Source organism: Convolutriloba macropyga, chromosome 12 (assembly GCF_964194025.1).
Source record: "Convolutriloba macropyga chromosome 12, txConMacr16.3, whole genome shotgun sequence".
NCBI lineage: Eukaryota > Metazoa > Xenacoelomorpha > Acoela > Convolutidae > Convolutriloba > Convolutriloba macropyga.
In genome coordinates this window covers 7,775,279-7,787,379 of record NC_134479.1, presented here as the reverse complement: position 1 = coordinate 7,787,379, position 12,101 = coordinate 7,775,279, and the positions used below count along the sequence as shown (strand labels likewise).

Below are 12,101 nucleotides of genomic sequence, written 5' to 3'. Positions count from 1 at the left end.
TATGCGATTCACAGAATCTGTTTTGGAGACTTAGTGCGAAGGGCGGTTCTTAGAGATTGACCCCCCCCCCCCCCCCCCCCCCTGTTGCCACCCCATCAGCGCCCCGGTGCACCCCCCCCCCCGCTGCGCTCACTTACGCCCCTTCAATTAAGCTAAAGGTAGCCTCACTAAACCGTGCCTAGCTACTGATGAAGCCAACCGCTCGCCGGTCGTTTGAGAGCAATTCGCCCGACGTTAGTCGGTTATGTTTTAAATGGATCGTTTGTTAATAGCCGCGAGGCGGCAATTATTGGTGACATCGTGTTTTTTTTAACTCGTCGTCTCCATCAATGATTATTGCGAACTGACTACTTGGAATTTACTTCAAGTGCTTTGCAGTTAAAATTTGTGTACGTGACGTCATTTGTTCTGCTTTTAGGCCAATTACGTGACTTACCTCACTCAAGAAAATTACTTCTGGAATCACATAATGAACTTTAAATTTTATGAACATGTAATAGTTGAAGATCAATAGTGTGCATCCAAGTAGTGTCAAACGTAAATGCCCTAATTCTTGAGTATTGTGTCTTGAGTTTTTGATTTAGAATATTAAATTTGAAAAAGCTCTATTAGGACTTTTTCCTTATAGAGAGTATGTGTCTCATAAAAATGACAGTCCGAATTTAACCCAAAAAGCCTAGTGGTCTATTAAAGGACTGGCGGTCAATCTGTCTATCTTAGTTCTTTAGTTGTTTCAATTCCATGGAAGGCCACAAGCGTCTATCGCGGCTATTTTCCAGCAATATACCGGCTATGTTTTTCAGTAAAACATCAAAATAAAAAAATTACGTCAAAATTGACATGAGGTAATCGGAATTTCAGGATGACATCAATGTCGAAAAAAGATTACCCAAAACTGATGAGGTAATCTGACTTTCAGGAGGGCATAAAAATTGAAAAGAAATGTTACCCAAAATTGTCAGAGGGGAACTCAATATAAATTGTCAGGAAAATCTTTAGTCAAAAGTAATCCGTACTCTTTTTTCAGGATTAATCCTAAAACTATATAGCGTAATCTCAGTTTCAAGTTTACGTTGACTGATTGAGGTTTGCCTCAATAGGTGCTCCCCGGGTGAGGATAGTCATCCTTCGGGGTCAAAGATCAATGCCCGCTTTCAATTTTCAAAGGTTATTGACTATTTAGGATTCTTCGCTTAGGGCAATCATAAAGGGTGGTCTGGGGTTTTCTAATATTACCCTAAACTCCCTCTCAAGATCCTCAACTATTTGGTTACAAGTGTTGAAACCATGCTGAATCAATTTCTCATGAAAAAAATAGTTATTATGCACATCGCCATACGAATCAAGTTATCGGGTGGCCAAAAAATCCAACATTTGACCGTCGAGGGATCATCATGTCTCGGATATGATAGCCGTTTCTAAAGCTCCCTCTTTGGAATCGAACTCTGATTAGCCGTTATTGTCACAGCCATGTTAATTACACTGCAATCCTAGGTTTATAGGTTAGAAATCCGGAAGTTATTAATTAAAGCGGCTAATTAAATTTTAAAAAAACTCGAAGTCTGAAAGAAAAGATTAGAAAATAGCGTTTGGACCTTTTAATAGAAATTTATCACGCCGTCAAATTTATCGCGCATATGTCAAAGCTTAATACCCAAATTAATTTGTCTGTTTATTCTCTGAAATGATGAAGCTGACAACTAAGCCGGTGAGAAATAATGGGAAAGACCCGGTTAAATAAATGAGCTTTCAATTGATCGAGCTGATTTTTTTTAATATCAGGCATCAACCTCGCGATTGGCTTCCGTGTACTGTCAAATAGTCGAAGCAGTTCAGAAGTTGATTGAAAAAAACAACAAAAGTGTGATCAGAAATGGCCATGGGGTATCACACAGTCTGATGAAAATGTTGGTTTTGGTGACTGAATTGATGTTCACAAAGAATGGTGGGAAGAAGGAATGTTCGTGGGAGTTGAAAGAGTGTTGCCAATGGTTGTGGAAAAGTGTTCAGGTTCGTCATCCTTCCTGATATTTGAGTCTTAAAATTTTTTCGGATCTTTTCCGTTTGTGCCCCCAGTATGTTATGCTTCCCCCAGTTACAGAGCACGTATCATTACATGGTAAATCATTATGTAGAGATATGGCACGTGCGTCTGGAGGGTGGTGCAAATAATATGAACCCACTGAACTAGGGGGGCACAAACGGAAAAAAATCCACTTTTTCGATGTTTATTGTAAACTCTAAAATGTAAATAATGCTCCTTTGTGCATTTTGCCCCCACCTACTCCACCATCAGTAAAGATATCCTGTCTGTGGTTGAAGTCACTGAGAAACTCTCACATGCACCGAGAAACGCAGAATTTGGAACTGACTTCTTCAAAATTTCTGAACTCTTCTGAATATGTGTTAAAGAACCCCTGGAATTTTAAATTCTGGCACTGTATACTTTTGGCATTTGCGTGTTTTATTAATTTCGGTGTTACTAAAAGTGAATATTTTTATAATTACTGACTCGACCAAGTTTTGAAATGATAAATAATATATCCAAATAACGTGCTGTCTTTACTGTAGGCAAGAAAAGATTGTGAACTCTGGAACGAAATTTGAGGCAATTATTGTAGTCTCATGCGTCTTTTTTTGAAAACTTTTGAGTGACCTTTTTTTATTACATTTCGAGTGATTTAATTGCTCTCCACAGAAGTTTAACGCAATTGATATATTCGCTTTGTAATTTTTTTCGGCTTTTCTCTCGAACATTATTAGAAATGACGTGCTTAAAAAAATAAGCACGACCGAAATTTGAAGCAATTATTGCATTCGTGTGCGCCGTTTCTAAAATTTTCTGCTCGGCCTTTTCTGTAAAACCTTCTCCTGCTCACGTGAGTGATTTGACTTTTCAAGGGACTTTTTAACTCCTAGCATGATTCGAGGTAGGTTGCTAACATAATTTGAGGCAGGTTACTGCTGCAAATCTAATGATTAAGCCCTATTAACTTCATTTTAGGCAATTAATGAACTTATTCAAGATCCTATGCCCCCCACTGAATTAAATCGATCTCCCGTATGTCGTTGGAGATCAATTTCTTGGCGTTCGTTGGTTTATGTTATAAGTTGCTCTCTCAGTGCAATAATGGGTAGTTCTTTTTTCGCTTTGAGTAGCAATAGTGCTCTATAAAAACCTCTAAAAATGGAAGTTGAAGCTCCGTAGAAATCATATAGATGTTTATTTTCTACTGTGAATGGGATGTTTCTTCCATTATTGACGTTGAAGAAAGTTTTTTTCATCTAGAGTTCTACTGGTTTCCGGATCAATCGAAAATGTACTATAACCAAAATGTATTAAATTAAGTTTCACGATTTAAGAAAACAAATTTCGGGATTTTTTTTGAATTTTTGATTGAGTATTCAAGAAAACCTTCAGACAACAGATTTCAAAATTAAGTGCAATTTGAAAAGAAAACATGGATTGAGAGCGAATAATCGACAATGATTGCAAAAGTGGAATGAAGTACCAAAAAGGCTTATATTAGAAAGGAACGAGAAATTTTTCAGGTACATTTTAACAAATTGGTTATCTTAAACATGAAAACTTTCCCAACAGTACCTTGGGAGCTCTTGAAAGTATTTTTATTTTGTTTTAAGAAGAAAACAATATGCCATGAAATGTGGCTTACGTGCTATAAGAAAGGTATCTTTGAGTTGTTTTTATATATATCTATCCTCTATTCTGACTTCCACCAAAAATTTAAGTAATTTTTGCTACTTTTCGTGTTCAAAAAATTTTGACCTTTTTCAAGCATTGTCACTTTTATGTGCCAATAAAACTTTCTGAAGCTTACAGATTGGCTAATGCGTATAGTTTAGCAACACAGAAAATTTTGAATTGTGATTTGTAAACTTTTAATAGCCGCCCACATCTTCTCAGCCGGCTCTTATAGCGCTCCTATTTTTTTACAATTCAAAGAATTTGAATTGTATTCGGGCGCTGTCTTTTTTAAAGATCTGTTCGCACATTTTCTTGATTTTTGAAGTCAAGTTGGAGTGGTGATTTCGGTCACGCCGAAACAGGAAGTGGAGCGAAAAAGCGAGTTTTTTTTCGGCGTGAATATTTTTGCTCTAATTTTAAAGTAGAGTGAGGTAATGGTGTTTGAACAAAAATTTGCGTTCTCGCTAGTGGATTTTTGTTTACTTGCGGCAATTTCGCTTTGGTTTTTACTGTTTCAATTTTTGGATCGGATTTTTTTAAATGGTTTTCTCAATCCATTCATAGTTCATTCCAGGTCTAGTTTTTAGTTAATGAAAGTTCTTTTAATTGTACGTCAGGACTTGTCCTGCAATTGTTTTTTACTTCATCAATTTAAAATTTGTTTCTCTTTACCTCATTTTGCCGCTTTTTCGGCATTTGCATGAAATCTTTTTGACATCTTTGGGCACTAATTTCTCTCTTCGCACATTCGTATCAAAGTTCTTTTTAACAAAAGTTGCCCTGCAAAGTATTTTAAAATGAACAGAGTATTAAAAAAACGAAATCAGAAATAGAAGCTGGGTAAACCTATAAAGCCCAATTTTAGATGCTTGTTACTTGAACTTTGTGCTTATAAGTCTTAGTTATCATCTCTAATTCTTAATGGTATTCAGAAATGCTTATTGATATACTAAGAAGCAGATTATATTCAACTACGAAATGACATCATGACAGTTTGCGCTTAAAATAAGTTTTGGTACAAAAATCATTTTTTTTCTCATTATTTTCTATTTTTTCAATCCCTATCGTGGTTATGGGAATTAAACCGGCAATCTGCCGGGTATGTTTGATAAATTTGCATTTTTTTTCCTCTTAAATTATCAGCCATGTTGATGCGAGAGTGAAAGTAAATTGTTGTGTAGATTTGGGTGCCAAAAATTTGGTTTGAGGACTTATTACCAAAGAATATAAACATTTAATGATGAATTTTGTCATTTTTTCTTAATTCGCGGGGGTTTTTTTTATTTTGCGTTTTTCTTACGCTTTTTCACTCACACAACTAAAACCCTTCTTTTGAAGGGATTAGCTTCAAGGAGAGTTGGCGAATTTTGGAAAGTTTTCATATTCTCTAATTTAGTGAGTGCTCCTAAATTCTCATTTTTTTCACAGAATTTGAAATTTTTTTGTTAGGCAAGTAATTGATTTTCATGTTGTGCATTCAATTCTTTAGATCGAATTTGAGAACTTATCCTGCTTTGTTTTTCTTTCGTTTTATCTTTTCAAGGTGCCTCAAAGAGCAACTTTATTTAACTTCTCTGGTTTATGAGCTACGAATGCATTACTAATTCAGTGTTGTCACAGAAAAGGTCTCTCAGAAGATGATTCAGCTCGTTATTATCAAGTTATTAGAATCTAATTTTTTTCGAGAGTATACTGCTGATTGCTATTGCTTTTAATTTCATTGTTCTTCAACTTTGAGGCTGAATTCGTCATTTTTTAAATCGAATCTGATGAAATTGAAGATCAAATTAGAACACTTTCTGACACTTAAAAAATTGGGTTATTCTCAATCTTTCCCTTCAATTTTCTGTAAATGCTTTAATGCCAATATAGTTCATTGGGCTCTACGGCGGTTATTTTCCGGTAATCTGCAGCTTTGTTTAGAAGTATGTTTTAACCCTTTAATTTTAATTTATGTTAACTTTTTTTGATCTAGAAAGGCATCATTTGCATCCTTAGAACCGCAATTCATTTCCCTATGTTAATCGACTAGTTAGCGAATTACTCTCTCAGTAAGATATATACAAATGTTTTTCACATGCTATCTTGGGTATTATCCTATGTGCCTCATTTGTTTCTCAATGTCCGTAGAGTATACTATTTTCACAGCACAAAACATGCTCAAAAATTAGTTGTTGTATGGCAATTTCAATTTATATATCAATTTCTGACCGCTCTTGGTTACCCCCGCCCCCCGCTTGGTAGAAAAACAGTATCCAATGTTTTAGAACACTGCCGACTATGACATTGTAAGCAGCAAACTGCTACTCAGCCTGACTCTGAGTTGCTGCTCTTTGATTCAGAACTGTCATTTGCCAGCCAAGATAGCCTACAAGATCTACTTGGAACTGAGCGATGAAGTGACAATGCAACAGGAACAAACCAAGAGACCCCAGCAAGTTCCTATACAGGTATGTAAAGATAGTTTGTTAACGACTTAACTTCGATTACAAAAGACAGTTTGTTCCCCACCCCTAACCCAAGTAAGTTACACAGTATGTATTGTTATATAGAATTTGCTATGTTAAAATTAGCTCGTGGTGCATTTGGGGGAGATGTTTTTTACCAAGCTGGGAGGGGGGGGGGTGGGGTTGAGTTAGGTTGGGTTAACTCAACTCAAATTATTTTAACACAAAAATTTTTTCACCAAATTTTAGAAATGAGATCAAATCATAATCCGGATTTTTCCGTTTGGATGCATATTATTTGCATTCCCCAAACGCATGTGCTTCGTTTCAGTTAGTGACACGAGAGAATGCGGAAGCACTGTCGATTGAGGTGAATAACTTCGTCACTCAGTGGTTGAACAATATCACCTGGTGCATCAAAGCATCTGCCAGTATTCTTTCTAGTGCAACTAAGGTACGACATGTTCACGTGTTTCACTATTTCACATGATCACTATTTAACTATTTGAAACAGAAAACATTTCACGTTTGGCGAAATTAAGTCTTTGATAGAGCAAGTTTTAAGCTTGATTTACTATTAAGTGATGGGAAGCTCGTACGTGACATTGTTTGTTGTTCATCCGCGCGGGTTTTTCTTAATTTTGGTGAGAAGTGTGTTTTCATCACAATGCAGATCCCTCATTTTCAAAATTACTTAAGCTTACTTAAATTGAGCCGTTGAGGTTAAAGTCATGCGGGCATGAGACACTTTATTTTCGGCTTAAGACACACATCGCCAGTGTTGACCAGAAGATATGCTGAGTAACGGCTCTCATCTCTCTAATTTATTGTCATCAAATTCTAAAGGGCCGCGAAACAAAATGGAGCGAAACCCTTATTGTAACATGTGTTTTTTGTAGTCGAAATTTGTCCCGATGTTGCTCGTTTTCAGTGACAGAATGAACAAGTTTTTTGTTACCATGCCATAGACCCTATGGAAAAAACAAAATAAGAAACAAAAGAGCGTTTTTTGTCCTTTTTGCAATTGGCAACAAATCGCGTACTAGTCGGTTCTTTAGATATCTCAAAATCTAGTCGGAGGACCATTTCTTAAAGGAAGAGTATAGTTTTGAAACAGTTTTTTTGGGGGTAACAAAAACTGAGATCATCGTAACGTCTTGAAAAACTCAGAAAACTGCCGGCTTCTGAGGATCAGTTCGTTTATTGCTAAATCTGGAGTCCTAAAGCCAGTAGGGCACTTTTTGTCGACGCATAAACTAGAGTAATTGACCTGAAATGGCGGTTGTTAAGTTCGAAAAAACAGTCATTTTTTGCACATTTTCAAAATCTCAATGGATAAATCGTTGACAGGTCAATTTCCTTAAATTATAGGTCAATCCTTGTTGAAATAGAACAGCCGAGGATAAATTGCTCTGATCTAAAAGGAATTTTTTAAAACTCTTAATCCAAAAAATAGTGGTTCACCGTATAGAAATTTAACCTCTTAGTGCTGTAATTCTTCAATGTTACACACCAGATCACTGCTTTTAAGTAAATCTCAGCTTGCCAATTGAAAACAACTTTAAAAAACTCTAAGTGTTCACTCTTAATAATTCACTCTTAAAAAATTGAAATAAGAAGCTTTCCGATATCCACAAAACTATGTAATTTGATTTTTTATCACTGATCAAAAACTATCATATTTTCCGAGAACAAAAACTATTGTTTTGTGCGATTTTTCACCTGACCGATTTCTCGTCTGACCGTTTTGACTTGACTTTTAATCCTTTAAAACGGGACAAGCAGGTAACGCCCGGAGTGCATAAAAGACTCTTAAAGCCTTAAAGCTTGCCAGACTTTTGAGAATACCACTCACCCCAACCAGTCCTCCCAAACCCCAATTGCTAGACGCCCGCCTCCGTCGCTTGAACCCCCTCCCCCAATGCTAGCATCTGTATGCCGCAGCTGGGTACTACCAAAGCCAACCGCTTGGTAAACGTTTGAAAAAAAACAAGTCGAAATTCAAGTCGTGATTAAACTTTCCACAGCTAAAAAAAACTGTGGAATAACAATAATCTTTGAGTCGTAAAAAGACCACGGCACTCTTTGTTTGCTACAAACTTTGTTTGAGAGCAACTAACAACGCTCCAAAAATTAAACTACATGGCCCAAAACAGCCAAATTTAACCCTTACCACGCGAATTCTAACCTCCCACATGTTTTGGTGTTACGCACTGACTTTTAACATCTCTCTCGTGGTATTTTGAGGTTAAATTTTGAAGCAAATATTGTGCATAATTATCATTTTACCAGGACTTATTTTGGTGTTTCACAATGCGGTTTTTAATGGATATAATTTGAATAAAATTAGCTAGTAATAGCCTTTTATTGAGTTTTATTGAGCGGTTCGAATGCGTGATATATCCTTTATGTTGCCTTTTATTTTCAAAGCTTTAGCCTGTTGCAATTAGCTCTAAGGAAGCCTCTTTTACTTAGTAAAATATAAACATATTTCCAGTTCAATCTGCAATTATTTTAGCGAAATTAAATGACAATATTCAGAGATAAGTTTCAGAAATTTTGGTTAAGTTCTAAAAGATTGTTGTCAACTGATTGTCAGGCTGGTTCTCCGGTGTTGTGGTGATCGTCATTCCGCAGGGCTGTGCCTTGAACTGTATTGATCCTTCGCAAATATTTGATCTACAAGTTGGGCAATTTCCGGCTTCTGTAGGTTTCTTGATGTTTGTTAAGTACATATACAATTTCCGTATTAGCACCTACTTTATCTGTATAATTACTTCACCAAGTACATAGTTTCATGAAGTTATTTACCAAATATGCGAATTCATCGTCAGCGAACTCAAAAAGTTAAATATTGAGGCTTTTAGGCACTTAATGTTTATCAGTAAACTGTCAATCTGCGGTTGTTTTTAGTAAACATAAACAAATAAGGGGTTACAGGCCTATATGGAAATTCTGGCTGTAAATGGCCTTGAGATCCATCTGAATATGAACTAAATTATAGCATTTATTATGGATGTTCATAGGAAAAACATCACGTAACTATGAGGCACGAAATAGGGGCGTGACACTACCGGAATTTATGAAAATTTTCCATGAAAATTTTGAGAAGGAACTGGGCTTTACAATTTTTTCTATAAAACATATAATCTGCACGAATATAAGGATATACACATGTTTTTTTTGGTACCACCCAATTTATGTTCTCTTAGAAAAGAGTTTTGATCGAAAGCATTAAAATTAAAGTTATTTGAAGAGTTTGAAAGAAATAAAGTTTAAGTTAAGACAAATTGAGATAAAGGGTAAAATGAACAAACTAAAACAAGAATTAAGGCTGTTAAGGAACATTTAAGAGGTTAAGATGCGCTATTGCAGAATGGTAAGTGAGAACATAAGTAAAAGAACCTTTCGTGGATTGAAGTCTTAGTTTGATTATTTAAAACACTGATGAATAGAACTTAATGATTAAAGGGATACTTAATCGGTTAAAAGATTAATACCTGTCGAACTATTTAAGACTTTCAAGAACTCAAAGCATACTTTCCTCTCGGGGTGAAGCTCTGTTGTTCAGTTCGTCTTCTCTACCGAATCGTTCAATTGTATTGAGTGACATGGCAGAGGTAGCTGGCATTGAATTTCGTCGCTGAGATTTTTGAGATTTTTGTGAGATTTTCGACTACATCTGCTTTCAGATGTTTTGGTACGGAAACTACTGGGTTGAGCGGTACATTTGTTCCATTAAGCTCCATGAGGTTTGGCACCATTCGTCGTACAAAGGCTACTTTAGTGTATAAATACATGAAGAGGATATTTAAGGCTAAGTTTCCAATAAAGACAATGATTGTCAGAGAGAGAGAGAGAGAGAAATCTTGATTGGTACGTAAGATTCGAGTTTGTCAATTAGTGCTGGCTTGAATGATTTCATTTCGGTGATAGTTGGCTTTGCTATTTCGTCTAGTGATTCGGTTGATAATTTTCTGTTTGAATAAATGAATTCAGTTTTAACTTTCTTCAGTAAATCAAGGTTTGTATCAGTTCTTGTTTCATATTTCGGTAGTTCGTTGATGTTGGGTACTGAATCAACTAAACGTGCAAGTAGATCAGGCAATTTTACATTTATTCTCTTTGCTGGGAGGTACTGGCAACTTTGTAAATCAGCTCTAATTTTAATGTGGTCACTGAACATTGTGTGTTCACAATTAATGTGATTAAACAGATGTTACAACCTTTATGAGGAATTATGGTTTGTTGGCCATTCTCGTCCGTACCAATCTCATCAAGTATCGCTGACGTATTTATTCGAACTACGTTGTATAGTATTTTGCAACAGTTCTGCCATTAAAGTCAACTAGAATTGAATTTTATTAGAAGTGCAAAGCTATCAGCATCATAACACAAAGTTACGTCACCGGATTATACTAAAAGATTTTTTCGTTTGGGAAAAACAAAAGAAAAAAACATAACCGCTAACCTCGGGCGATTTACTTACAAAGCCAACCGGTCGTTTGAGAGCAATTCGCCCGAGGTAATTCGGTTATGATTCTTTCTCTTTGTTTTTCCAGAATTATAAAATCAGCTTTTTGTATATTCCGGTGACGTAACAGTGTTATGCGCATTTTTTAAGAAAAGGTAGCACTGTTTCCTGTCTGAAAATTGCACAGAATTGCATTTGTTGTAAAGTTTTTTTTGCTTTTGTGGGTTTTGTGGCAACAAAACCGGAAGTTCAGGTATCGAACGAATTTTTAAAAGTTTTGATTACAAATTCGAAGGGCTCAGTGAGAGTGCTTTTTTCTTCATACCTTTTCGGACTGAGCAAAAAATGTAGGTTTGGAAAAACTTTTGATAATCGGGTGGTTTTTTATTAAAAATCTTTAAAAATACGACCGACAAAGACTGACTTTCATTCGTTTCAAGAATTCCGGCTATGTTTTTCTTTGCAGCTCTTCATATTTGAAAAGGCTGCCCCCGTTTACTGAAATATTGCGGAATCGATGTACCGTTAAAAGTGTTACTAAGCGGGGGGAATAGCTTCTAACTATGAAGTTTCTATCTATGAACTTCCCCTGAACCGAATGTTAATGTAGAATCCGGATCCTGAATTTGTATTACTAGTGAACTTTTCAAAAGCACTGAAAAGAGTTCGAAGGTCAAAATTCAAACTTAAAACCTGCAAAACCTGATTAAGATGAACTAAATGAAGAAAGCATGGGCAATGCAAATGCTTAAAATGATGCTCATTTGCATGGCGTGTGTTTTCGACCGATGACTGTTTAACTGCGCTAACCCTAGTTAACTTGCTCCAATTGTCTTTTGAATGTTGGATTGCTGGGTGTATCTCGTTAGTCCAATAAAGTTGCTACTCTATCGATCGTTTCAAATGTCAAAGTTCAAATTTGAAACATGCAGATATCAAGCAGAACACTGCCCATTTGCATGCCCCGAGCTTTTCGAACGTTCGTTTGCGTTGCAGCTTTATGGGACTGACTATATATAGTGTGTCCCATACAGTTGAAATAATCGAACGTTTAAAAAGGCGGAAACGTGCAATTGAGCAATCATGTGGTCAATTGAATGTCAACGCTTTTTTCTGTAGCTTCATTTCATCTGCTTTTTCGACATGTTTTGATTCTGAACTTTGTTTGACCTTTTGAGACCTTCGATTATTTCAACTTTATGGGACACTCTAAACCATTATATAGGCAATTATTTATTACGTACTTGGCGGGTACTGTAAAAAAATGGTTGCGGGGGTCAGTGACCTTTAATTTAATGCAGCTTACCTGACAAACAGTTCAATCGAGCCGTATTTGGGATTGAAAAGCGAAAATGGGCAAAGTTTCAATAATCAATGAGAGAGGTGAAAATGTCAATTATGTTCAACACAAAATGGTACGCACAAGTAACTTCAATTTTCTGCAATTCTCTACTTTCTGCAATTCTTTTCTTTT

The 12,101-nt window shown here is 36.0% G+C and overlaps 1 protein-coding gene across 1 annotated transcript in view; it reads left to right on the top strand.

Annotated features, from left to right (window-relative positions):
- LOC142351062 (uncharacterized) overlaps positions 1 to 12,101 on the top strand; it is a 161,382-nt gene that overhangs the window by 127,068 nt on the left and 22,213 nt on the right. The window contains exons 17-19 of the mRNA XM_075403140.1: positions 1,783 to 2,010; positions 5,974 to 6,156; positions 6,485 to 6,607. Coding sequence (XP_075259255.1) covers positions 1,783 to 2,010; positions 5,974 to 6,156; positions 6,485 to 6,607 — 534 coding nt within the window. The remainder of the gene's footprint in view (positions 1 to 1,782; positions 2,011 to 5,973; positions 6,157 to 6,484; positions 6,608 to 12,101) is intronic.